The 26,961-nt window shown below is 50.7% G+C and overlaps 1 protein-coding gene across 7 annotated transcripts in view; it reads right to left on the bottom strand.

The window, feature by feature from the left end:
- Trak1 (trafficking kinesin protein 1) overlaps positions 1-26,961 on the bottom strand; it is a 163,999-nt gene that overhangs the window by 76,745 nt on the left and 60,293 nt on the right. For 2 of the 7 annotated variants that reach the window (XM_028767305.1, XM_028767302.1), the window contains exon 1: positions 8,290-8,429. The exons of 3 other annotated variants lie outside the window; for them this stretch is intronic. Coding sequence is in view for 1 of the 4 variants with exons in the window: in XM_028767300.1 (XP_028623133.1) it covers positions 10,346-10,373 (28 nt within the window). In the remaining 3 variants the exon portion in view is untranslated. Of the gene's footprint in view, positions 1-8,289; positions 8,430-10,345; positions 10,420-10,449; positions 10,510-26,961 lie in introns of those variants that run through there. 2 more of the 7 variants (XM_028767307.1, XM_028767300.1) reach the window with 2 other exon arrangements.

Below are 26,961 nucleotides of genomic sequence, written 5' to 3' on the forward strand. Positions count from 1 at the left end.
TATGCACTCACCCATTCATCCACCCATCCATCTATGCACCCACCCATTCATCCATCCATCTATGCACCCACCCATTCATCCATCCATCCATCTATGCACTCATCCATTCATCCATCCATCTATCCATTCATCCATCTATCCATCCATCCATCCATCATCCATCCACCCATTCATGCACCCATCCATTACCCATCTATTCATCCATCTATGCATCCATCATCCATTCATCATCCATCCTTTCGTCCATCCATCATCCATCCATCATCCATCTATTGATCGATCCATCCATCCATCCATCCATCCATCCATCATCCATCTATTTATCCATCCATCCATCCATCCACCCACCCATCCACATCTTGAATACCAGAGGCACAGTAGACACCTGAGAGCACAACCATCCAGTCCTGACCTCACCCCAGCAGTGCTCCCTCCTGTACAGATCCAGCAAATACAGAGAAGCAGGGCCATCCTCCCAGCCACAGCTGGAACATAACCCCCTCCCTCACATACTGTTGCCTTGACCCCTGCAAGCAGAGTTGTCTCTTTGCCCGTCCCATACCACAGTGCCCTGCCAGAACTCCTATGACTGTGTTAGTAAGCTCTGTCTTGTGAGTACTGCAGCACATGACCCATCTGGTCGTGAGACGGCAGTCTTTCACACACAGGTGTCCTTGATTCACCCCTGGACTCCACAGCTCCAGGTCCAGGCTGTGCTTATATGGGGTGTGGTAAAGCCTGGAACAGTGTGGTGGGTGCTTTTCCTGCCGCTGTGAACAATCTGATCACAATCAGCTTATGGAGGGGGACTTGCTTTGGTTCATGGTTTGAGGATACACAGTCCACTGTGGAAGGGAAGGCGTACAGGCAAGAACACAGAGTGGCCAGCAGCACTGCAACCCCCAGTTAGGACGGAAAGATAAGGGAGCCGTGGTACAAGGGCTCCATTTCTGCTTTCTATACAGCTCGGTAGTCCAGGAGGAGAATGGTGCTCCCACATCCAATATCGGTCTTGCTGCTTCAGTGAAACCTCTCTGGAAACTACAGAACCCTGCAGAGCACCTGGAGGTGTGCTTCCATGGTGATTCTAAGCAGCCAAGGTGACTGTGAACCTCCCCCACACAATCCACCCAAGCAGTCTTTTTATTTAGTTAAACTGCAGCATATCGGGATGACACCCAGGATGAGGACACAGACCCACAGTGCCCTGCAGACTACGATTAAATCAGCATGATGGGTTTCTGACGTCACTATGAGGTCAGCCCATTTAGCAGGGACCCTGCAGCAGTAAAGGGCCGTGGGAGCTGCTTGAGTCTCGTCAACCCGGAAGCCGACTGATTCCATGTGGGCCTGGCTGGATAAGAGACGATGATGAACTCCGCCTTTTGTGCTAAGAATCAGTCCTCAGCGTGGGAAAAACAATCAGAAAGTTAACAGATGCTGGGGTGGACGAGGAAACTGGGAACCCAGATGAAGGTGAGGACGAGGCTGGTTCACTCTGGAATATGGAATATGGCAGGGGAGACATATGGGGAAACAGAAGCACTGAGGGAGTGCTGCTCAAACAGGGAAGACAGAGGGAGTCCAGTTAAACAGGAACAGCCAAGGCCTGACGGCACGCTCAGAAGAGATGGTTGGCACCAATGGTAGGAGGGAGGCCACTGTTGGAGGGCGCGGGGAGAGCCGAGGACAGGGCTTTGCTGGAGACCCACATGAGAACAGCATCCAGGGCCAGGCTTCCCTTCCTCTCCCTGGGTGAGCCAAGGCCAGAAGGCAGGAGGCAGTGACATAGGTGGATGGTGGGGGTGCAGGTGCCTGCACGACCAGGTCAGGCTAACCCGCATCCTATTCCTTTGACCCTGATAAGATGGCCCCAGGGCACCCTCAGAGTCTATGAAATCATTTAAGAAAACAGCTGTGAGCTGTCATGTTCTGCGCAGGAACCCAGCTATTTATTCACACCCAGCCCAAGATTCCCAGGGGTCTACACTGGCCCACCTCACTCAGGTCAGTTTGTTTGCTTGTTTGTTTGTTTGTAGACAGGGTTTCTCTGTGTAGCCCTGGCTGTCCTGGAACTCACTCTGTAGACCAGGCTAGCCTCGAACTCAGAAATCCACCTGCCTCTGCCTCCCAAGTGCTGGGATTAAAGGGGTGCGCCTCCACTGCCTGGCTCAGATCAGTTTGTAAAGTCTTACTGCAGAACATTCTCAGGCAGGAAGCCAGTGTGGGCTCTCAAGGGGTCAAGGAAAGAGTCAATGATTGGTTGTAAAGTGAGGCCTCTGGGGACTTCACGGTGCTTTAGGGCCATGGATCAGTCCTGAGAAGGGGAAATGTCTGTATCTGAGTGCAGGGGCTTCTCTGCCTAACATGGAAAAGATCACGGCCGGCATAGTCAGCATCTCGGCTAGCAAAGCCTAGGTGTGACCTGCCGTATCTCAAAGGTCTGTGGAGAACAGAAGCTGTGACCGCCCTCAGGAACACCCTCCACTGCAGGCCACAAGGTGAGCAGCCAGTTCCCACCTCTGGGAGAGTCCTCTCAGCTCCTGCACGGCCACCTCCTGAGGAAGGGGCAGCTGCTGCCAGTCAGTGGCATCTTTTGGCTAAATAGAGATCTGACCAAACCAGCTCTGTACAGCTGCCCCCCAAAAAGGCAGTGGCAGCCTGTCTGAAGGAGAGTGGGCAGGGGACCAACACATCCCCACAGGAACACCCACACAACAGGCTGTCATTTTCGGGTGTCTCAGTGGTGTTTGACAGTGGAGAAGAGAACAGAGCCCGAGGTGGGTGGAGTGTGGAAATCCCTTCTAAGAATAATGTCACTTGTGACCATATTGTCAGTTGCTTAGACACTGGGACTCGGCTTGTCCTTCCAGGACTGGACCACAACGCATTCTCAAACATCAGGGTAAGCCAGGCGGTGGTGGTGCACGCCTTTAATCCCACCACTTGGGAGGCAGAGGCAGGCGGATTTCTGAGTTTGAAGTCAGCCTGGTCTACAGAGTGAGTTCCAGGACAGCCAGGGCTACACAGAGAAACCCTGTCTCGAAAAAAAACAAAACAAAACAAAACAAAAAATCAGGGTATTTGTGATCTTTTTGTAATGTGGCCAACCATCTAGACATAAGCAATGCTGCGGTTGTCTTCACAGACCAGGAAGTTAGGACATAGGAGAGGCATGTGGAGACAGCCAGGGAGCTCCCCTCAGCCTCAGGGACAGAGGCTCTGGGGACCTCCTATGGAGATGGACATGAGCGTGCTGGGCTGAGAAAACACATCAGGGCTGAGGCTGGGGGATGTAGAATAAAGGACTCTGAAGAATCGTCAGACTAAGGCTGGGGAGACGGCTCAGTCAGTAAAGTGCTTGCCGTGCAAGCATGAAGAAACCCTAGTTCAATCAACAGAAACCACATAAGAAAGCTGGATGTGGTGATATGTGCTTGTAATCCCTGTACTGGGTGCTTGTAATCCCTGTATTGGCGAGGCAGACAGGTGGACCTCTGAGGCTTGCTGGCCAGCCGGCCTAGTCTGCTTGGGGAATCTCTACGCCAGGGAGAGACCCTGCTTCAACAAACAAAATGGATACTGTCCAAGGTAAGAGACATCCAGGGTTGTTCTCTGGCCTCTGTAAACATCTTCATACACTCATGCACCTATATATGAATGAAGAGAGAATTCACACACAGAAAGAATCCATAGAAATGTCACCGACACTGGAAACCAGCAGCCAGGTAGGTAGTTGCAGACTGTCCCAGCTGGAAACTGAGGACAAGGTATTATTTGCTCAGCTTCAGAGGTGAGGAAGGGGCATGGTTAGTGACCTTGTTAGTCAAGGCCATGCAACTAAGCAGGTGGCAGGTTCAGTGTGAGAAGCCCTCAATAACTAACATGCGATCCCCAGCTACCCACTGTCCATCTCGGGAAGCCTGTGTGTGGAACTCGGGGCGTCCCGCGACATCCCACCAGGAGACAGGTAGAAGGCTCTACACATGGGCCAAGGAAGGTTTGTTAAGCACAAGGACAAGACTCTCAAGCTGTGTTCTTGTCACCTGCTCAGTTTGCAGGTGCTAGCCACCTTTAGCCACATGTCAAGGCCATGTCAAGGCTATGGTCATAACAGACAGCACTGGGTCCCTGGACATGGTAAAAAGAGCACACACGTGGTGACTTCCATGTAGACTGAAGAGTGCACATACTGTGCCTTCTATGTAGACTAAAGAGCACACACATGGTGCCTTCCATGTAGACACATGAAGACTTGCCTTATGGGAGCCATGATTTGCACACAGCTCTCCCTCTTGTGAAGCAGCCAAGCCCACAGCTGAAGCGCTCTTCCCAGTTCAGCCTCTGCTGTTTTCTCTGGCTTCCCTTCCATCAGAACACACAAACCTCCTGCCATTCTCCATGGCTCCCTGCCCCCAACACACACAGAAATACATATATTTTTAAAACCAGCTATTTTAGACACTCTAGAATATTCACTGCCCATACCACTGCACCCTAAAATGTCACTCAAATGTCAGCTTGCATTTGTGAAACCTTGCCTGACCAACTCCTCCAGGCTCCCACAGGCCTCAACACATACACAATTACACAACACCACCAGGCAGGACTTTCTCCGTATGTCCTCCCCGCTAGCTGAGAGCCATTGGGGGGGGGGGGAGGACTCAAGAGTCCCAGCCCAGCCTCAAACCCAGCCCGAAGACCTTGCTTCAAAACTCAAAGTGCTAGGAGAGAGGAGCCACAGCAGCAGCAGGGTGGAGTTCACCATCCTCCAGGAAGAGCCATCAGCTTCAGCATGCAGGAGGTGGAGCCATCTGGTGATGAGGTCATTCCATGTCCCCAGCTCTCTGTCTGGCATGAAAGAAAAGTGTCGAAGGGCAGCAGAAGTGCCCCGAGTCTTAGGCAAAGGCTGATGTTATGCCTGCCATGAAAGTGTACTCTCAGGATCCCCTAGGAATTGCCCAAGCCCTGAGGTCTGGAATGACCCACTTCTAAGATAAGGGTACTCCTCGGAGCTGCCTGGGAGGAAAGGGGCAGTATAGGGCACCCCAGGGATCTCAGTCTATAGAGGCTTCTCTCTCCATTCCCATAGACTCAGACTGAATCCACACTCTCTACCTGAAAATTTGCTCTGTGCTGAGGTAACCTACCAGGTACCCCTTTCTTACAGCATAGACACTGGCTCTAGATTAGCGTTCAGATTTAAAACTCAGAGAAACTCAGGAGTCAGGCTCTATAGGAGGAGGTCTCCTCTTCTGCAGGGTACATAACTGCTCTGAGGTGGCTATCCCCAGATGGAGAAGAGATGTACCCCCAGGGTTCTGGGACTGCAGCTTCAGGATCATGCAGAAGCCCAGGGTTCTGGTCTCTGAGAACAGGGCACTAACTGCACAGCTGTAGGGGACAGCGGACACAAACACCCCTGACCACTCTGCAGATCTGGAGACAGGGGGAAGCCATCAGGGAAGGAAAGGATAAAAGAGAGTGAACCAGGAAGGCAGAAAGAACAGAGGAAGTCGGAAGAGGGCTTCGGAGAGAACCAGGGAGAGGAAGCCGGTGCCACACCACCACCTTCTGGGCAGCCAGTGAATAGCAAGGCTTCAAGAATATAAAAACCAAACTAACCATGTGACCAGCTTTTCCCACTCCTGGGTGTTTACTCAAAAGACTACAAGTCAGCACCTCCCAGAGATCTTTGCACCTCAGTGTTGGCTTCATCACCGTTCACAATGTCTGAGAGTCGGAACCAGCCTGGGTGTCCGGCCTCAGAGGAATGGAGAAGGAAAGTGTGATCTATAAGCAGAGTGGAACGCTTTCAGCCATAAGGAAGAAGTCATGCCACATGCAGGAAACAGAGCAACTGGAGTCCACCGTGTGAAGCAAATGAAGGTGGCCTCAGAGAGACAAATGCCATGCATTCTCTCCCATTTGTAACTCCTAGATTTTGTAAATATGGAAAACCAGAGAGGCGCAGGTGACACGAAAGCAAAGACTACGTAGGCCCTAGACTGTAGGGGAAGGAAGCTGGTAGACGGAGGCGAGAGGGCTCAGAGAGGGAGGGGAGTGGGGTACACGGTGACCACGCTCAAAGCATACTACACGCTTGCATGAAAACGGCCCATGTGATTGTGTATAAGTGGGCAAAACAGTCTGGAGAAAGGAGCCCCAGCCCCGTCCAGCCCACACTGCTCCTTGTAACCACCCAAACCTCATCTATATCTCTCTGGACTCAGTTTCTCTGTGTGTAGGACAGTAGCATTAGGAAGTCACTCTCTGTCCATGAGCAAACTCTCTGAAAAGATACAGAGAGTCACACAGGCTTACAGAGCCTCTTCTGGGGCAGCGCCCACCACCCACAGGCCTTCTCTGTCCTCCAAACACTGACTTCCGCTAAGACTTGGGATCTGAATTGCTACACAAAATCCTCGGATTTCTTTAATTTTTAAGAAATTAATTTAAGCCGGGTGGCGCACGCCTTTAATCCCAGCACTTGGGAGGCAGAGGCAGGCGGATTTCTGAGTTCGAGAGTTCGAGGCTAGCCTGGTCTACAGAGTGAGTTCCAGGACAGCCAGGGCTACACAGAGAAACCCTGTCTCGAAAAAACAAAACAAAAAAACAAAACAAAACAACCCCCCCAAAAAAGAAATTAATTTAATTGTAATTTTTAACATTTATGTATTTACTTATTTATCTATTTATTTGGGGGCCTCGGTGCCACAGTGCACCTGCGTGGGAATCAGCTCTCTCCTGCCACATGGGTCATGGTGATCAAACTCATATCACCCAGCTTGGTGCCAGGTGTCTACCTGCTGAGCCATCTCAGTAGCCCTCAAATCCCTTGAGTTCTACACGCCAGGCTAATTCAGAAGTTTTTAAGTAGCCAAAGGCCACATTAAACAAGTCTGTAAGCTGGGATCTCCCACCCTGCCTGTTGCTGCAGACCTTGGAGTACTTCATGGCTACATTAACAGAGACAAGCAAGGGCCCAAAAGGGAGTCACTCATCAAACAGGGCCAAACTGCTAGCTCCCAACTGTCTTCATCTTTCCTCCTAGACCCTCCCCAACCACTGCTCAGCCACAAGTATCCCCTCAACCATAGGGTGATGAATGAGACATCCTGGTCCCAGGTCCAAGTCCCAAGAAGAGCTGGCTGTAGGCAGCAACCCTCTCCCTGGCCTATTATGTCACCCTTGGCAGTAACTGTGAGTAGCCACGCCCTGTCAACGCTTTTCAGGCTCCTCACCTACTCTGTAGAGACCTGGAAACCATGACACTTTCTGGACATTATAAGGATTACAGGGTACAGACCAAAGACACACATACGCCATGGAGCACGGGAGCTGAGAGAGACATTTTGCAATCCACGGCTGACAGACGACCTAGAACATTCTTATCTCGGGATCAGGCTGTTTGGGAACTCGCCTAAGCTTCTTTGGGGAACGCCATCACAATCCCTTATTTTTGCCTGTTGTAAGGACAGATTTGCACTATGTAGTGTAGTGCAGGTTAGCCTAGAGCACACCATCCTCCTGTCCCTGGGTCCCAGGATTACACGCCTATGTTGCAGACTGAAGCTACTGGCACCTATCTTCTCTAGCACAGATGTTGTAACTCCACAGATCACAACTCGCAGAGCCATCTGCTGTTTCAAACATGTCAGTGGATGAAGGCGAGCAAGGCCAGAGAGGCCGTGGCACCATAGAGCCAAGCATGCGCATTGAGCATGGCATGCCAGAAACTGGCACATGCACGTTGGGAATGGCTCCTGCGCTGTCCGAGCAGCTTCTAGAACCTGCTAACCAGGAACCTCCGCAAGGCTCTGCTGGCTTCAACCAGAACACACTGTACTGGCTCTAAGGACCACCCAGAGGGCAGAAGACTTGGGAGGACATGTTATAGGCTAAGACCTAGACTGTACAGAAGGGGAGAGCAAGGTCTCAGAGCCCCAGGGTACTAGGTCAACTGTGGGCTGAGCAGCCGCGAGACAGAAGGCAGGGCTCTGTGTCTGAGGTACCCCATGCTCTCAACAGCCAAAGAGGGTCTCTAAAGCGCAGGACAGACAGACGAGCACGTAGGAAACCAGAGAACAAAAGCCAACAAGGCTAAGCTTCAGAGAAACAAAGAACGCTGGAGACTCTCTAGAATGGTTGCAGCCTTAAGCACCTGAAGAACTCGGTATCCAAAAAATCAACAGTGGCGTCAGATCAGGTGTATGGATATGCCCGCCACCCCAACACACACATGCACACACACATACAGGCCCTCACATAGGCTCCTAAGATACATACCCCTGACAAGCAGCTGAGCTGAGGCAGCCAGTCCACCCACTCGGTTATAGAAACAGGGTTTCCAGTGTGAGGCTAAAGGGCAACCTTGAGCAACAGAATGTGGCGTGGTTCATGTGGGCATGCTGTTTTTGTTGTGCAACAGAGCGGGCAGCAAAGATCAAGGCAAAGCGAAGGAGGAGGGGCCTGCTGAGACGCCTCCAAGATGCCCAAAGCAAAGCAGATGGTCTCATGCTGGTGACGTCGTGGCTGCCTTACTGTGGGGAAGCACGCCCAGGATGCCCACACATCGATTCACTCGGCTATCGATATGTTTCCCTGGACGCAATCCTCTCCCTAGGTGATGGGCTGTCTACAACATCCAAAATGTTAAAATGTTAAAGGTATGTGGAGGAGATGTTGTTAAGAACACTCAGAGGGGTGAGACCCTTAAGAGAGTGACCACCATCAGAAAAGGCAGCAGCGGCAGCTGGGAAGAAAGCCACTCCCCCCGGGTTAGCCCAGGACCTGAAGCTCCACTGCCATAGTTAACGCTGCCCTCTGCCTAGCTCAAGTGTCACCCTAAAAAACAGTTCAATAGTTCCTCAATAAGTGAGAACTGCCACATGCCACAGCAATTTCTACTGCTGGCTCGCAGTTGTTCTGAGGAAAGCATACGAACATACTCGCAGTGAGTTATTCACAGGACTGAAAGGCAGAAAAGCCCAGATGTCGACAGACTTATGAACTGATAAACGAATACAGTCCACCCGGACAATGGAACATTATTCGGCTGTAAAGACAGAATGCAGTGCTGACAGGCACTCCAACATGAATGAACCATGAAATCGGAGGACATGAAAGAAACCAGCCACAGAGACCACAAGTGGTGTGACTTTTTTTTTCAGAGCCGCCTACAGACTGTCAACCCACCCACAGAAAGTAGACTGGGCACTGCCAGGGGCTAAGAAAGATCAACAATAGAGATCACTTTGGGTGAAAATGTCCAGAACCAGGCAGCAGTAAGTGTGCAGTATTTAAATGCACTAGTGGTACAGAGTGACTGTAGCTGTAGCTGTGGCTGTAGCTCACTGGTAAGAATGCTTGCCTAGCATGCATGAAGCTAAGTTCAAGTCCCAGAACTGCCCATTTAAAGGAGCTGGGGCTAAACAGTACTCAATGACATGCTTTAAACCTGTTCATTGGTAACAGTTATGTGTATTTTAATGCAACTTGTAAAAAGTATTCTTGTTTAAGATAGTGAAACACTAACATATACAAATAGAATGGCTAGAATCCAATGGCAAACAAGGGGTGGGGAGACCTCAGGCTCACGGGCAAAAAGAAGACAGGTGATCCCAAGGCAAGCTGGCTAGTGAGACCAGCCACATCAGTGAGCTCTGGGTTTGATTGAGAGACCTGCCTCAATAGTTAAGGTGAAAGATCAATAGAGGATGATTCCCGACATCAGCCTTGACGTGAATGTGCACACATGTGCAAGTGCACCCATACACATGTGTGCCCATACATGCCGACATGCATATACACACAAATATACACTATATACCACACACACAAATATACACCATACCACCCACACACACTCGCACATGAGGAAGAATGGCTTTGGTAGCATGTGAATCTGTAATACACTAAAAGTCTATTACATTGAAGTCTACATTCAAGACAGGTGTACTCATGGTAGGCATGTCAGAACTCAAGCTGTTTGGGTCTGGTTTTGTTGAGTGACCCTAGCTCTGTTCAATTACAAGACAATCTAAAAACAACACTTAAGGTGACCGTACTGATACAGGAAACAAATAAACAAACAAAAAAACCACAACCTGCTCTCTGGCCCTCTCCTACTAGCTCACAGGAACCCGTTCCAGCCCAGGCATGCGGAGTCTCTCCCCACGCTACAAGCAAGTAAGCCAGGCCTCCGCCAGTATCAGCTGGGGACCCTGGATTTAGTTCAAGTGTCTACTGCCTGGGGACAGCCTCAGATACCACATAACACGGGCTTGATCCCCAAACTGCACCCCTCAAGTTCAGTTACCAGCAGCAAGCCTCAGAATCTCACCTGTGCTTCTGGCCGAGGGTCTATGCATCTGGGTTCCCACAGTCCACTCTGTGGGTCCAACTCATCTGCCTTTTAAACGGCTCACAGAACTCACAGGAACTCACCTCCGCTTATGACAAACACAGTTGAAGCTATGTACAAGGTGAGCTTGGTGCTGGTCTCATGCCTTCTCTACGGTGCTACCTTCCTGGAACCCCGTGTCCTCAGCTCCCAGGAAGTGAGGGAGGAAAACATCAAAAAAAAAAAAAAAAAAAAGTTTGGCCAGCCACGTGGAGACACAGACAGGTCAGGAGATCAGCGAAGACTGGCAGAGCCAGTCTGCTAGGATTCCTCAACCTTTGCTCTCTGAGGGAGAGGGCAGAATTCCTCATGAAACAGGTTACGTGTCTTCTACCATCCAACAGGTACAGGAGTGAGATCTGGTCACAGGCCAGGCAAGAAGTGAGGGTTGGGGGTAAAGGCACTTGCTGTCAAGCCTGGAGTCCTGTTTTTAACCCCTGAACCCACACTGTGGAAGGAGAAGCCCACCCCCACAAGTTATCCTCCGATTTCCACTCACAGGCCACGCACACATGTGCGCACATGATAAATACGCATACATAAAGGTATGTATAATCAATTCTTAAAAGAAGTGAGGGTGCTCACCTCTGAATGCAACAGGCAGAGGATGACTCGTGAGACCTCATAAAGCCCAAGGGTCTGGGGAGGAGGCTGGATTCCATAGCCGAAGAGGAAAAGGCTTATTATAAACAAATGGATTTTTGACACGCTCTTTCCTCCCTTTCTTTCCTTTTTCTTTTCTTTTTTTTTTTTTTGACAGTGTTTCCTGTAGCCCAGGCTAGCCTTGAACTCCCAGTGCAACCAAAGACGACCATGGACTCCTGCCTCTACCTCCCACGTGCTGAGATAACAGGTATGGGCCACAGTATCTGGTTTACGGTAGACATTGATCCCAGTGATCCCTGCGTGCTCGGCAAGCACCCAGCTGAGCTTCGGGCCAACCCCATGTGTTGGATTTCTCAGGAAGTAGGCTTTCATATTCAATCCAATTACATCTGTCTATAAAAATTACTCTGAAGTTCTAAATGATTTTATAAAAACGTGATGACATTTCTTTTAACACGTTTTGATTTCATGATGTAAGGCTAGGAATGGCCCTGGGAAGCACTGTAGCAAACGCTCTTAATGGCATTGGTAGCTGGATATGGTGGTGTACATCTGGAGCTCCAGCACTTGGGAAACTGAGGCAGAAGGCTGCTAAGTTCTACACAGTAAGTGTACCACCCTGCTCACTGAGAAGGATCTTCACTGGTGATGCTGAGGGGCAGTGTCCTGGAAGCCAGGGACACTTAGGTCGAGCCTCATCAAACAAAGAGATGGGCTCAGAAGCCTGGAAGCCCTTTGCTAAGTGGCTTGGAAAAGCACAAGACATTCTGCAAGGCTGTATGATGTGTCCTGTCTTCCTGCTTTACTTTCTGGGCTGGGTTGCAACGTGAAATCACCTGACAGAAAGCACACCGAGTGGTCAAGGACAAGACCATCCGAAGAGCTCACAGTCCTAAGGGAGAGAGTTTGAGGCAGAGAGGACTCTCAGGCTGCTGCCCAGACTGTGTGCCAACAGTTTGCAGCAACATTTTCCAGGGCAGTCTAGGACAGAGCACATTTCCCAAGAAAGTTGCCAGTCGGTCCGTGTCCATGTTTATTTGTTTTGAGACAGGGTCTTACTATGAAGCCCTGGCTGGCTTGGAACTTGATATACAGACCTAAACTCCTTGATCTCACAGAGATCCTCCTGCCTCTGCCTCCTGAGGGCTGGAATTAAAGACCTGTGCCATCACCCTCTGAGTTGCCAACCATTTTATCTGTCTGTCCATCTCTCTATCTATTTATTGTCTATTTGTCCATCACCGACTTATCTATATTTATTATCTGCCTGCCTGTCATCTACTAGTCAATCAACGTATGATATCTGTCATCTGTCTGCTTGGCATCTACCCAGCTATCAATCCTCTATCCTGAAATCTTAGTAATGCTAGTAAGGGCTTTGCTCACAGTTGACAGCTTGAATTCTATATTTGTGCCCATCCAGCCCTTCCTACCCTCAGTCTCTTTCATGAGACAGAAAATCATGAAGCAAAGGACCCCAAGTCCTTCCTTCCAGTTCTAGACCCTTCAGAGACTCATCTCAGCATCCTTCCCACTGTGGAAAGTATAGGGAATGGGTCTGCTGCTAAGGTCCTGTTCCCCTATTGGTTCTTGACCTATCAGTAAAGATGCCAGGGGCCCATTGCTGGGCAGAAGAAAAGAGGCAGGAGTTCCAGGTCCCCACAGGGGAGGCAAGCAGACACAAAGGAGGAAGAGAGTTTTCACCATGCTTCGGAGGGATAAAAGGTTACCAGCCATGTGAGATCTCAGACAGAGCAGCCATAGGCCACTTCTCCAGGCAGGAGGTTAGGATGTTGAGCTGGGACTAAAGGGGACTGAACAATTGAGGCTGAGGGCAGATTGAGAGGTGCTAAGCTAAGAGTATTGGGAAGGGCATGCTAGCCTCGAGAGATTAGTAGTGCCCAGCAATTGAATCAAGACGGCAGGTTGAAAATATACTAACATGTATGTATGTGTGTCTTTCTTCCATGAATCCAAGAAAACCTGGGCTAGGCCAGTAGCACAGTCTGGCTGGAGCTTAAAGCGTGTAGCAAAAACTACACGCTACAGAAGATACCAGCTTCACCACTGGGCCACCACACCCAGATTTGACAAACCTGCTGGAGCCAGATGGAACCAACCTGGAATCAGCTATGCATCCAAGGATGGCTCTGAATTCTTGATAGGCCACCTCCAGCCTTTTTAATAGCTGAGATTATCAGTGTGTGCTACCACTCCAAGTCTCTGGGTTGTGTGTGGTTTTTGTTTTGTTTTGTTTTGTTTTGACATAGGGTCCCACATATGCCAGGCAGCCTTGAACTCCTAAGGTTCCTGTCTCCGCCTGCTGAGACACAGCCATGTGCCACCGTACTTTCTGGCTTATAGAAGTTTAAAGGAAGTCCTATGCTTCAGAGCTCTGCTTGAAGAGAGGTGCCTGCCTTAGCTTGGCCACTGGCTCTGGGAGCTCAGCCTTCCTGTGTGCCCGTTCTCCGTGCGCCTCTGTGGCCGCTGGGGCTCCACCAGGATGGCTGCCTGACTGATCTATATTCTGGTTACAATGTCATACAACTCCTATAAACCTGAGTGTTCAATCTGTAGAATGCACACATTTTTCAGGAACAGAGAAGCATCATTGTGGTGAAGTTTAACTCTGCATGCTCACACTGACCAATCTTCCTGTCTGTATCACTGGGGATGGAACTGTGGGCTCTGCTTGCTGGTCATCCCCAGCCCCTGCTTACGTTCTCCATACTGCTGTGGGCCTTCCCAAACCAAGAGTATTAACGCATTTACGGGCCACTGACTGCACTTACACTGGTGCCTCGCTGGATTCGCAATAGCTCAGAAATCTTTAATTTTTAAAACTATTTATTTTATATGTAAAGGTATACTGTCTGCATGTATGTCTGTGCAGCATGTACTTCCTGGTTCCCATGGAGGCCAAGAAAGGGAGTCAGATCCCCTGGAACAGACAGCTGTGAGCTACCATGTGGGTGCTGGAAACTGAAACCAGGATCTCCGGAAGGTCAGCCACTAAGCCATCTCTACAGCCCTAAGGGTCGAGAGTCTTACTGTCCCCTGTGACACCAGCACACAGAGAGGTTAAGTAAGCGGAGGCGGAGGCAGGTCACACAGCAGGAGACAATAGACCCTGCTTCCTAACAGAGAATGGCCCCAGAGGGCACTGTCACAACTAACACTTGCTGCTCCTGTCTCTATGGCCCTAAAGCTTTACTTTAACTTGCCTACAAATTTCCAGGGTCTCTGGGTCTTTGAGAGTCCCTTACACACAGTTCAAGTCTCTCTGGGGACATTCTGAGACTGTCCCCACCCAAGAATCTCAGTCACCTCAGACACAAAGGGTCTTGTGCTCGTGCCTCGGCTTGTGAAAGCTAAGTACCTTCTGGCACCTCAGATTACAGAGGCTGCACTCCTGGCTGTCTTCCGCCTCTTAAAACCTGTGCTTGCAGATTCCAGAACTCTCCCACACTAGGCTGAGAGTACAAGGTGCCAGCCAGGGTCCAAAGTGGCCTCCAGCTATAAATGGCCTCTACTCTCTACCCATCATGCTTTGCAAGCACCATTACTTTCTGGAACAGATGTGAAAGTTGAAACCCTGCTGTAGAAAGTTCACGTCATGCGCCGGGCGGTGGTGGCGCACGCCTTTAATCCCAGCACTTGGGAGGCAGAGGCAGGTGGATTTCTGAGTTCCAGAGTTCGAGGCTAGCCTGGTCTACAGAGTGAGTTCCAGGACAGCCAGGGCTACACAGAGAAACCCTGTCTCAAAAAAAAAAAAAAAAAGAAAGTTCACGTCATGCTCTGACTTCTAAATTGTCTAAAATTTCTAAATTGTCTAAAAGCCCCGGAGCCTGGGAGGACTTCTTACCCGCCCACTTTCCACAGCAAAACATGACCATGAGGCTTACACTTGGCCAACACACAGAAGTGACGGTCTGAAGCTACAGACTATAGCTTGCCAGGGATGGTCTGAGCTTTCGGAGCCTCCTTACAAATGTGGTCATGTTAAGTACGGGGGCCATAGTTAAGATGGTAAAACCAGAGGACAGCAGGAGCCTGAGGCCCTAAGGACAGCAGGGCCATACCAGCTCTCTTGAAAAGTTTGTGTGTGTGTGCATGCGTGTGTGTGTGTGTGTGTGTGCACATGTATGTGCACATGGTTATAGAGGCCAGAGGTTCACCCTTGGGTGTCTTCCTCATTTGTTCCCCGTGTTTTCTGAGACAGTCTCTCCTCTTTCCTGGCTCCCACAGGTTAGGCTAAACTGGCCAGCAATCTCCAGGGATCTGCTTGTCTCTGTCCTAAGTGCTAGGATTACAGGCAGAGAATAACACCCCTGGATATTTTTTTTTTTTAATGTGGATTCCAGGGATGGAGCCCAGATCTTCATCCGTGCTCAGCCACCTCCTGCCCTCAAGTTCTTTTACTTCAAAGAAAAATAAGCTGTATCAGGGGAAGCTGTTGTTCAAAACTGACAAAGTTCATCTCTTCCTAATAGCTGTTAAATGACTAGACGGGAACCGGCGTTTCCCTAGCAACCCAGAACAAATTAGGACAAGCATTTGTGAGTCACTTCGCCGTCCACAACCTCCTCTTGGGCTTCACAGTGATAATGTGGGCCTTCAGGTCAAGTTTACTGTTTTCAACTCCCTTACATTCTGTGCAGACTCATTCAGACCTGATACCCGCGGCATGTCTCCAAGCTTGTCAGAAAGCTTGGACAGGACCAGGACATAGCTCAGTGGGTAGAGCAGCCTAACCTTCATGAAGACCTGGACTCAGTCCCCAGCACCACATGCAGTGGGTGTGGTGGCAGATGCCTGGAATGCCAGCGTGTGGGAGGGGGAAGGAAGAGGATCAGGAGGACCATCCGGTACATCCTCTGCTATGTGGAGAGTTGGAGGCCAACCTGGGCTACATAAGACTGTCATAAAACAAAGCAACTTCCTGAGCATCTGACAGAATTCAGGCCCACACCCTTTCCCAGCCTCTTTTTCCAGGGTGAGCTGGACTGGGACAGTGCAGGTTGGCCAATATCAGAGGGTGAAATAAAGAGCCGAATCCCAGATCTGGAGCCATCTATCTTATTAATAGAATGAAACACGGAGAGACCACAGCACCAGCGGTGCCTTCAACACCCAGTGGTTTTGTCTGCTTTATTGTTAATCACAGGAAACCCTCCCAAACGAACAATGGCAGTATTCTCAAAACAGCAAGTGAGGTCACCTGCCTGGCAGAACTTCCAAACAGCCCAACAATGAGCACCTAAATACAGGAGACCCATGGAGCAGGCTAAGCTGCTGTGACTTAAGTCTAGTCACTTAAACTAGGCTTCAAATCAACCCCAAAATGTAGACTATGGCAGAGAAAGGCCTGCTACCAAGCAGAACAGGAAGCTATGGAGGGAGGGATTTTTATCTCCTGTGTGCATATGTGCACACGTGTGGAGCCAGACTACAATCTCAGCTGTGATCCTTCAGGACCCATCTACCTTTTCTGATACGGGGTCTCTCACTGACCTAGAACTTACCAAGCAGGCGAGACTGGCTCACCAGAGAACCTCAGGGAACCACCTGTCCCTGCTTCCCCAACACTAGACAACAAGTAAACAACACTATGTCCAACTTTTGAGTTCTAGTGATCAAACTCAGACCCTTGTTGCAACATGTTATTAGTGACTAAGCCATGAGTAATGCCCAAGGGCATTTTAAAAATCCCTCCTCACTGTTCAGGTACAGGCAAGATATCTATGAAGCATGCACTCCGCAGCCCTCCCTCGGCTCTGCCAACCCAGCAGACAGCAAGGCCATCAGCATTTAGATCAATGGAGAGAAACTCAGAGCCCCCACCCCAGAACAGAGCCAATACGCAGCCACCCTACAGGGGGATGGCTAAAGACTCTGCAACTTCTTTGTGGGGTTGATAAGAAATGTCCTAACACTGAGATAGCAACTGTTCATTCTCAAAGCTACTCAATACTATACATCGCACAGATGGAGTGTCTGGTCATAAACTGTACCTGTGTGGGAATTCCAACACAAACAGCTAACCCTCTCACGACCATTGGAGCTGTCCCTCTTCATCTCTCCCAGCTCCTCAGACCCAGCACAGCTGAGAGAAGGGCTTGGAGGTGTCTGGCCCTGGTGAAGGTCACCTGTTTACAGGTCATTTAAGGCTGTTACTACAGAAGCTGCTGGAACCGCAGCTCAGCTGTGGGCTTGTTCACAAGCTCCCTCCATCCCCTACCCCCACTGTGATTCACTGTGGGTGGATTCCCAGTGACGCCTCAACTCTGCCCCTGGCACACCTTACATGGCCATATGAGCCATGTGCCTTGGTGAATCTGTGTCCTGAGCAAACAGACCCCAAGCTGACGCACTACTGTGAGCCTCTGGGTCTGCGAGGCATCCGTTAGCATCTCAGCAGCAAAACCCAGCAGCTGAGAGACAGGCAGAGTGCAGCACCAATAGACAAAGACGGTCGCAGGGAACACAGGAAAGGACCATGAGGTTACTTGACTCTGGCCACATCCTCCATTACGGAACCAATTTCCAGGATAGTCACCAGCGCTCAGAATGGGCAGGGAGCAAAGTCAAGAAGAGGTGAATAAAGAAGGCTTCCTGCAGTCTACACATCTACCATAACCGTCTCGGATACATCAGACCCCTTCTGAGAGATTGCAAACACAGGGCGTGGGGGAATCAGGCTGCTGCTGTAGTGTTTACATATCCACTAGGTGGCGCTGCGACATCACACTCCCAGCTTCACAGGGTGCTCCCCGTCCCGCTGCCAGACTGCCAAACACAGGCCTGAGAAGGAAGTGAGACCCGAAAACTTCCAGGGCTGCTACACAGCATGCTCTTGTTCTTCTCTGTGTACAAACACCAAAAAGCAAAGAAAACCTGCCTGCTAATCATCAGGCTTCTCCCAGATCGCCTCACCCTGCCCCCTGCCCTAAATTTCTCATTCCTATATAACCCTGCCATTAGGTCCTGTGGGTTCTTGGTTATCCTGTTTGTCTTCCTCTCTTCCCCTATGTCCTGCCCGGCTATCTTGATCCTCTCTTCCTCCTCTCCAACCCACCCTCCCCCACCCCGATGTTCAAGTCCAATGCTGGCCATGTTCAGTTTACTACTTTCTCCCCCGCTCGACTCTTCCCTATGCCTCTGGCTGTGCTCCCCCTCATATCTATGATAAAATTCTCTCCTCAAGCAACCCTTGGAGGGTTCATGTCCTCAGTTTACACGCTAACGGCTGTTAAAGTCATGCTGAGCCCCGGCGTTCAAACCAGAACAGATGCGCACGAGGGCAAACAGCCCCGACATTAGCTGCCTTTCAGGCTCCTGATTGTGGAAAGGGTTGCAGGAAGGATCCTATCCACAGAAGCATGTCCTTGTCCTTAAAATATGGACCCTGGACTGAGGGTTGGGGTGGCTCACTTGAAGAGCACAAAGCCCTAAGCTCCATCCTCAGAACTCCAAAAAGTCTTAGAAATGCCATCTGCTTTCCCTCCCTCTCAGGAGTTTAGTCTGTCTTGGGTTTTTATGGAAACACCTAGGTCAGTCAAGCAGGGACTGAGCCTGGAGGTGAGAGTCAGGGTGTGGGTCTGGGTGGCTCCCTTAGGATCTGCATGTCTCAGGCATTTCAGTTCCATTGGCCCACAGAAGAAAGTTGTACTTGCTAGAGATTCAAACCATCTCAGAGACCCAGATCTCGGGCTTCCTGTGCCTACCCATCTCTGTCCAGTTCCTCTGCCTATGCTCAAGTACAGGTTTCCCACCAAGTCCAGCCAGTCATCCAGGCTGTGGCTACCACACAATGCCTACCTCTCAGTCTCCTTAGCAGCAGTGGGATCACACATGGCCCCTGCCAGCCACACACTGACCAGTCCTGAAATCTGAACCTTCAGGCCCTTGTCTGATCATAAATAAGCCTGTGTCTCCAACCTCACCTCCGTTTCTCCCAGGAGTCCACATCCAGACCAAAGGTCATAGTCTGCTCAGCCTCAGCTTGCAATGGGTCCTGGGATCACCTTCACCGCCAGGGTATTCACAGAGCTCTCAGTGGGCAAAAATCAAAAGTCTGGAGAAGCCTGTTTTAATTTGCTTCCCCAGCTGCTGTGATAAAACCCTGACCAAAGGCAGCTTGCAGGAGGGGAGGGTTTGCATGGCCTCTGTGGTGCAGTCCACCATGAAGGGAACTGAGAGCAGGAACCTTGAGGCGGGAGGGCTCTTCCTGGCTTGCTGGCCAAGGCTTCTTCAGTTTGCTATCTTTTATCCTCCTCTTCTTCTTCCTCTTCCTCCTCCCCTTCTTCTTTCCCCTCTTTTTCCTCTTCCTCCTTCCCCTCCTCCTCCTCCTCCTCCTCCTCTTCCTCTTCTTCTTCCTCCCCCTCCTCCTCTCTCTCCTCCTCTCTCTCCCTCTCCCTCCTCTTTTGTGGTTTATGTGTATGGGCATATGCCCACAGAGAACAGAAGAGGGATCTGATCCCACTGTTAACTGCCATGTGGGGTGCTTGGAATTGAACCCACATCCTCTGGAAGAGCAGTCCTGTTCTAAACTGCTGAGCCAGCTCTCCAGCCCTCAGTTTGCTTTCTTATACAATCCAGAATCGCCTGCCTGGGGGTGATACCATTGGCAGTGGGCTGAGCCCTCCCATGGCAACCATTAATCATGAATATGCCCCACAGACTTGTCCACAGGCCAATCTGATGGAGGCATTTTATCACCCTTCTCCCCACCTGACTCTAGTTTGTGTCAAATTGACAATAATTATAATAGTAACAACAACAATAATAACAGTAACAACAACAATAACAAACAGAGCAATACACTCAAGTGTCTCCAGACTTTCCTTGAAAATGAAATGAAAATGAGTCCTGGGATGCTATGGCCTGCACTCGGTTTTCTGAGGGAGGCCGAGGAGGTGGGACAGATGGAGGGAAGACGGGAGGAGGAGGATGAACAGAGACAAGGAGGAGGGGAGGGGGGTGGGGAGGAAGAGCTTCAGGGATTGTAGAGAAGAGCAGGGAGAAGGAAGAGCTGGAAAGCATGGCTGCCCAGGGCCTCTCTGTAAACATTCGCTTGGGGACTGCTGCTGCTCTTCTCAGGGTGAGATCTCATAACCCTGCCAGGCCCGCAACCCCATCTGCTTCTGGCACCTGTGGTAAGGAGGCTCTGTCCCTCCCTGCTGGGCTTCCATGACAAAACCAGCAGTCCATGAAGCACAACGGTAGGCCAGTGAGCCAGGGAGGCTGGGCGCTGAGCTGGGCGCTGGGCGCTGGGAGCTGAGCTGGGCGCTGGGTGCTGGGTGCTGGGTGCTGGGCGCTGAGCTGGGGGCTGGGCGCTGGGAGCTGAGCTGGGCGCTGGGCGCTGGGCCCGATAGAAAACCTTCACTAACGCTGACCACCTGTCACATCACAACTCTATACATCAGCACAGTGACAGGCATTTAACAGGTGTCACGGGAACCCCAGGGATGTCACCACGATGACTGCTTTAGAGATGGGGAACAGACTGGTAAGTAGATGACTGGCCTAGGGTTGACAGAAGGGCCACAGCCACCAATGTCCAGTCTAAACTGCCCTAAGCTTTAGGTCTAAGCTCACAAGGCTGTGCAGCCCCTCCCTTGGGAAAGCTGACGGGCTGCCCCAGCAGGAGCTGAGGGGAGCACCCCCAGAGAAAATGCATGACAGCTTCCTGAAGGACAGTCAGACCAGTGTTCATGCATACATCAGATGAAGCTCCCAGAACCCTTATAAGTCACTATGAAGTAAGATCAGGCTGTGTACTCCTTTAAAAGGTGGGGCTGCCCAGAAGAGTTTGCCAGAGTTTACCCAATGGATGCCAAGGGGAACAGAAGGGAGAGAGGGAAGGGAAGGGAGGGGACAGCACAGGGGAAATCCTGCTCCCTCAACAGCTTCGGAAGCTTCTGTCCCACCCCGCCTCAGCCCCTCCCAGGCCTCTCTGGGAAAGGCAGCCAGCGCAGCTGCTCCCAGCAGGGCCTGTAGGAAGAGGAAGAGCCTCCTGGAAGAACAAATGTCTCCCAGCAAGTGAACAGGACAGAGTTGTTGGGTGTCCCAGGTGTGCTGAGGGAGGACAAAGGCCAGCCACATCTGCAAGTGAGATTCAAAGCAGTTGGTCTTGGGGTCCAGGTGGTGTCACCATGGGGGACAGGAACTGGGGAGGGGTCTGTAAATGGGGTCTGGCTGCAGGGCTGCTCTGAAACAGCTCTGCCAGCCAGGCCTCTTCCTTCCCTCTACCTCCCTCGGGTCCCCACAGACCAGCAGCAGCTACCAGGGTTTTGGCCAGACAAACTGACAGGCAGACAAATGACAGAAAAACAAGAGGCAGACAGACAAATCAGACGGGCAGGAGAGAGAGTGAACTGGGTAATCATGAGGCAGTACAGGTAAGGAAGCACAGTGAGCGCCGACTGCATGCTAAGCCTTCCTAAGGATTCTGCACCATATGTATGCGCTCACTTAATCCTTCAGCAGTCTTACGAGAGGTAAAGAAAGGAGGAGGACTTTAAAAGTATCTCATCAAAAAACGGAAGTAGCCCACCCACCGTGTGAGCTACAGGCAGAACTGATGATAACACGAACAATACACCTTCATACAACACCTCTGTCAAAGTCCACCAAAACTCAAGTCCGACTCCAGGCAGTCCCTCTCAGACATTAGAGAGTCGTTGCACAGATCTTCCCAGCCCTGGAGAACGGATCTGCAAAGCTTAGCAGCCCACACGTCTATGGAGAGGGAACTAATGACGTCATCGGTGGCTATGGAGATACTGACACAGGCTACAAAGTAACAGCAGGTGATTACAAGGAGAGTGTGCAACGTGACCTTGACACTTCTTGAAGAGACAAAGGTGAGCTAGGGCAGTCCTCAACCTTCCTGATGCTGGGACCCTTTGATACAACTCCTCATGTTCCCCACCCATAAAATTATTTTCATTGCTACTTCATAACTATTACCTTGCTACTGTTTTGAATTGTAGTGTAAACATGTTTTGGAAATAGAGGGTTGCTAGCCGGTCACAGATCTGTGGTGGTGGGAACTCACTCCTTTGTCTGCTGCACATTTTTTTTTTTTTACTTGAGGCGCCTCAGGGTGAGCTACAGAGAGTAGGACTGGCTACAGCGGGAACGGTGGGCGTACATTCCTGTGAAGACAGGCAAGAATGCTGCAGAAAGGCCGAACGTTTCCAACCACAAGGACTAGGGGAAACAGCCTGGTGAACCAAAGCTCGTGTTCCATACCTAGGACAGAACACATCGCAGGAAGTGCCAGTGACTATCGAGGATGGTCCTGGGATACATGAGTCACTATGTAACATGACTCTTCCTTGTGGGTCTCGGTGTAGAAGGCTTGGACAGTGGATAAAAAGCAGAACCGTAGGCAGACCGCCCAGATTGAAGTCTGCTCCGCAGGAATCTGTGTCTTCACTTAAGCTCCCTCTGCCTCGGTTTTTCCATCTGTAGAATGGAGAGCATGGCCAAAGGTTGCCATGCTGCATGAGTTATGATTGTGAGCTTCCAAGAAGGCCCTGGTGACACTCACTCACCTTGGAACACCCACAACCAGGAACACTGCATCACAGTTGGCTACGGGTCCCCCAGGTCTGAAGGGATCTCGTGACTTTTGAGGCCCTGACAGAAAGACTGAGTGTCTACCTACTCTTGTGCTGAAGTGCTCGTTCCCATGGTGTGGTGTACCCCGCGCCTTCCCTCCTTCACTCCCAGGCACGCCCCTGCTGAGTAGAGAGAACCAGGTGCCAGGGCTAAAAGCCAGGCCTGGCTCTCAATTAAATGTTCCTCCATTATAATTTATTGCTTGCTCGCTTCCCAAATGGCTTGGGTGGCTGAAGGTTGTAGCAGGTGACATGCTAACAAGAGCATGGACTACATTAAAGCCTATTTCTGAGGAAAACAAACAAACCAAGAGGATGATTAAAAAATATACCAAGCACCTGGAAACTACAGCCACAGTTACAGGCCAAGAATCTGACTCATGGGTCAGCTAGAGGGACTCAGAGAACAAAGGTGTCTGCTGCCAAGCCTGACAGCCTGAGTTCAATCCCTGGGACCCACACAGGGGAAGACAATTGACTCCCACAAGTCCTCTGACAACACAAATACAAAAATGCAAAATTTAAGTTTTAAAATTCTTTTTTATAGGCTGGGCAGTGGTGGCGCACACCTTTAATCCCAGTACTTGGGAGGCAGAGGCAGGTGGATTTCTGAGTTCGAGGCCAGCCTGGTCTACAGCGTGAGTTCCAGGACAGCCAGAGCTACACAGAGAAATCCTGTCTCAAAAAAACAAAAACAAACAACAACAACAAAAACCCCGTGTAGCAAGTGTCCCATCCGTCATGCCAGTGGCTCTGGAACAGTAGTGTTCTGTCTCTGCAAAGGTCAGCTTCAGCATGAGACTCCCAGAAGTATCTCTGTCCGTCAACCTGCAGTGACTACTGTTAGGCTAGGGAGACCCGTGGAGGGAAGGGCAGGAACTGCCCCTCCTAACGTGGGACTTTAAGAAATCCTGGGAATTCCCCAGATTCTAAGCTGCAGCTTTCTCACTGCACCCACAAGGGGTACCCCACTATCCACTGTCTACTCTTTCCTGTTTCTTTCATGGCCAAGTAAATATCAGTTAGATTATAATTTTTCAAAGGGAAATATTAAAAATAAATTTCTAGAATTACTAATCCATACCTTGAGCTAAGTTAATGAAACATGCAGGAAGGCCACGATGTGTTATTTCAGCAAGTCTGAGGAGGCTAAGATGCCACATTTGGTGGATTAAGTGTTAGTGATAAGGGACAAATCCCTCATGTGGCTATTGGGGGGGGGGTGCGTAGCTCTGGAGTTTTGGTTGTTTTGCTTTAATGTGTTCATGTATGTGTGTTTCTGTAAACATGCATGTATGTATATGGTCCCATGATGCCCAGAAGTCAGCCTGTGTCTTTCCTAAATTGCTCTCCAGCCTGGAGTTTAAGAGCGGACTTCTCACTGGCCTTGGGCTCACCGATTCATCGTGAGCCAGCAAGCCCAGGAATGCAAGCCCAGGGAGGCTTCTGTTTCTGCCTCCCCAGTGCTAAGAAAATAAGCATGCACCAGCACGCCTGGCTTCAACATGTGGGTCTAGGGAATAGAACTCATGCCCTGGTGCTTGTGTGGCAAGTAGTTTGCCAGCTGAGCCATCTCCAGCCCAAGCATGGTCTCCCTCAGGCAGGGCAGACGCCAGGAGCTTCCATTCCCTGAGAATTTCTTGCTTGTTTTCAAAGGTTTACAGAGACTCACATACACCCATGCCTGTCTCTGGGCTTTGAGCAGGACCAGGTCACTGAGAAACCCCAGATATTACGAGATGCCACATCAAGTACCTGGTCTTGAACAAATGAGGGCTCTGTGTACTTTCGTCAGTGAGACTGCAGGTTTAGGAGTCATCAGGCTTAGTAAAAAGACTTAAAACTCTGTAAGCCTTAGTTTGTTGGTAGGGGACAGGAAGAGGCCACTCTGGAACTCAGTAGGCTTTGGAGTATAGACAGAAAACTAGATGGGTCATCCCACTGTCAGACTTGAATCCGATCCACTCAGAGGAACTGAGAAGCCCGTAGCAAGCAACAAGCCAGAGCAGGCCGACAGAAAGCTCTCGGCAAGGGTGTGGGGACCACAATCATGGGGCCAAGCTTTGGGCAAAGAAGACACAAGAACGTGGGGGAAGGAGGGGAAGGCTGGGTAGTTCTCCTCACATCTGAAAATCCCTTGCTGACGTACGCCAGCCCGGATGCTGACTGATTAAATGCAGAGGCATAGGCAGGGGTATCGAAAATTCAAGGCCTGCCTGACCTACAAGAGCGAGTTCGAGATCAGCCTGAACAAGTCAGTGAGAGCAAGTCACAAAATAAAAAGGTTAAAAAATGGGAGGGTGGGCTCAGATGCTCCATAGTAGAGCACTTATCTAGAAAGTTTGGTCCTCATAAAAAAGAAGAGGAAGAGAAAAGGGGGAGGAAGAAGAGGAGGAGGAGGAGGAGAAAGAGGAAGAGGAAGAAGAAGAGTGAAGGAAGGAACAGGGGAGCAGATAACATTGATGTGGGAACAGGAGCTTTAGAGGCATACCCTACCAAGACTAGCAAAAATCAGACCCACATCTTACACCTGGCTATTGCTGGTCCCCTTGAACCCAGTAAAGGGGTTGTGAGAGTAAGTAGCTTCCAGCTCCCCTCCACCCCACCTGCCCATCATTCAACCCGGTGACTCCTCAAACGACCAGCAACCTGACCCCACAGCTCAGAGCAAGGGTGAAACCATGTCCTGCTGCTCTTCCCTCCCTTACAGCAGATGTCCCAATGAACACACTCACCACATGAGTTCGTCCCAGCCAGTGTGTGGCCGAGTCCTGGCAGAGGCTGGGCCCTGGAGGGCTGCCTGAGCTGAATCGTCAATGCCATGGGCAGACACAAACTCCAAAGAGGACTCGGAGAGAGAGCGGTCCTCCATGCAAGCTTGGCTACGGCTCTGAGCCTTCCTCAGCAGTTTTTCCAGCTTGCTTGTTGGGGCAGAGCTGTGAAGATCCCCACGCTGCCCGAGACGCACAGTGGGTTACGTAACTCCAGCAACCAGGAACCCTATCACCTCATCTTATTAAACCACCCCAAACAGAAAAAAAAGGCGCACCCACAACACGACACCTCTCTAGGGTGGGGTGGGGCGGGGGAGCAGAGAGAGAAGCCTTTCTGATGGGCAGCTAGTTTTGCCTAAACTGTAGAGTAGAACAGAAAGCCACTGTTCTTCTCAGGACTCCCTGGGAAGTGAGGGTGGAGGCACAGTGCCAGGCAGCGTCCTGGGGCTTAGCTTGGCAGAGCCCTGAGAATCCACAAAGAGCTCCCAGGCATACTCAAGGTCTCTGGAGAACGCGTTTGCATTTTATGTCTTTGTTGCACTGACCGCCTGATAGGACTTTCTTTGGCAAAGAGGGACTGAATACCCAGCTCTTCAAATGCACTGTGCTGCCTGAGTTGGCAAAGTTGTGTCTGAGACTGTGCTGGGCATCACAGACATGAACTGTGGCTCTCAGTGGTCCCCTGGGGCTTGCTACAGGCATCCTAACAAAAAGCCTAGACCCTGCAGACTCTCCACTGCCATTCCCTCGCCCTCGGTTGTCACGCTTTGAGAAAGCGGAAACTGGTTGGACAGGCTGAAGTTCCCAGGATTTCACTGGTGGAGTCAGGGCTGGGATCCTGGCTCCAATGTTCGGAATGTTCTGGTCTCCCTCACCTCTTCCCCTCCAGAGCATGCAGCAGATGGTCCTTAACATGCTCTCATGTGTTCTGCTTGTCCTGCATCCATGTGTTTTCATGTTCCTCTGTCTCCTCAGCCAACTTGCCTTCCTGGACGCTGTGTCCCTGCTCGGGACTCTGACATGCCTGCTACTACAATTCAAGGCTCAAAAGTAGACACTATTCCCTCTCACTCAGGGCTCAGAGTGGGAAGACACTCCCACAATGTTCAAGAACTCAAGAGGAGTCCCCACAAGGGGACCCATGTCCCCAGAGGGGACATATAAAGGAGATGGACTCAAGAGGCCAAGGGGTCCTCCTATCTGAGACCTTTAGAGGTCACTGTAAGGAGGAACCTCCAGAGGCTTAATGGAGTGAAACCACTCCCCTGTCCATATTCAAGGATCAGCTCTTGCAGGAGCTGGAGTAAACCAGCTGAGCTGCCCTGTAGAGACAAGAACACGGGCCTGCAGGGCCCACTGGGATTCTCCCAAGAAGGAGTTCCCAACATGTTCCTGCTCTGAGAAGAAAGATGGATTGTGTCATATGTGGGCATTTCTGACACCGTGCCCTCGAGTAATAGACAAGGGCAGGGGACCAGGGGCACAGAGGAGGGATCAGGGGCACAGAGGAGAGATCAGGGGCACAGGGGAGAGGTCAGGGGCACAG

The sequence above is a fragment of the Grammomys surdaster genome, unplaced genomic scaffold (genome assembly GCF_004785775.1).
Source record: "Grammomys surdaster isolate TR1022 unplaced genomic scaffold, NIH_TR_1.0 172, whole genome shotgun sequence".
NCBI classification, from domain to species: Eukaryota; Metazoa; Chordata; class Mammalia; order Rodentia; family Muridae; genus Grammomys; species Grammomys surdaster.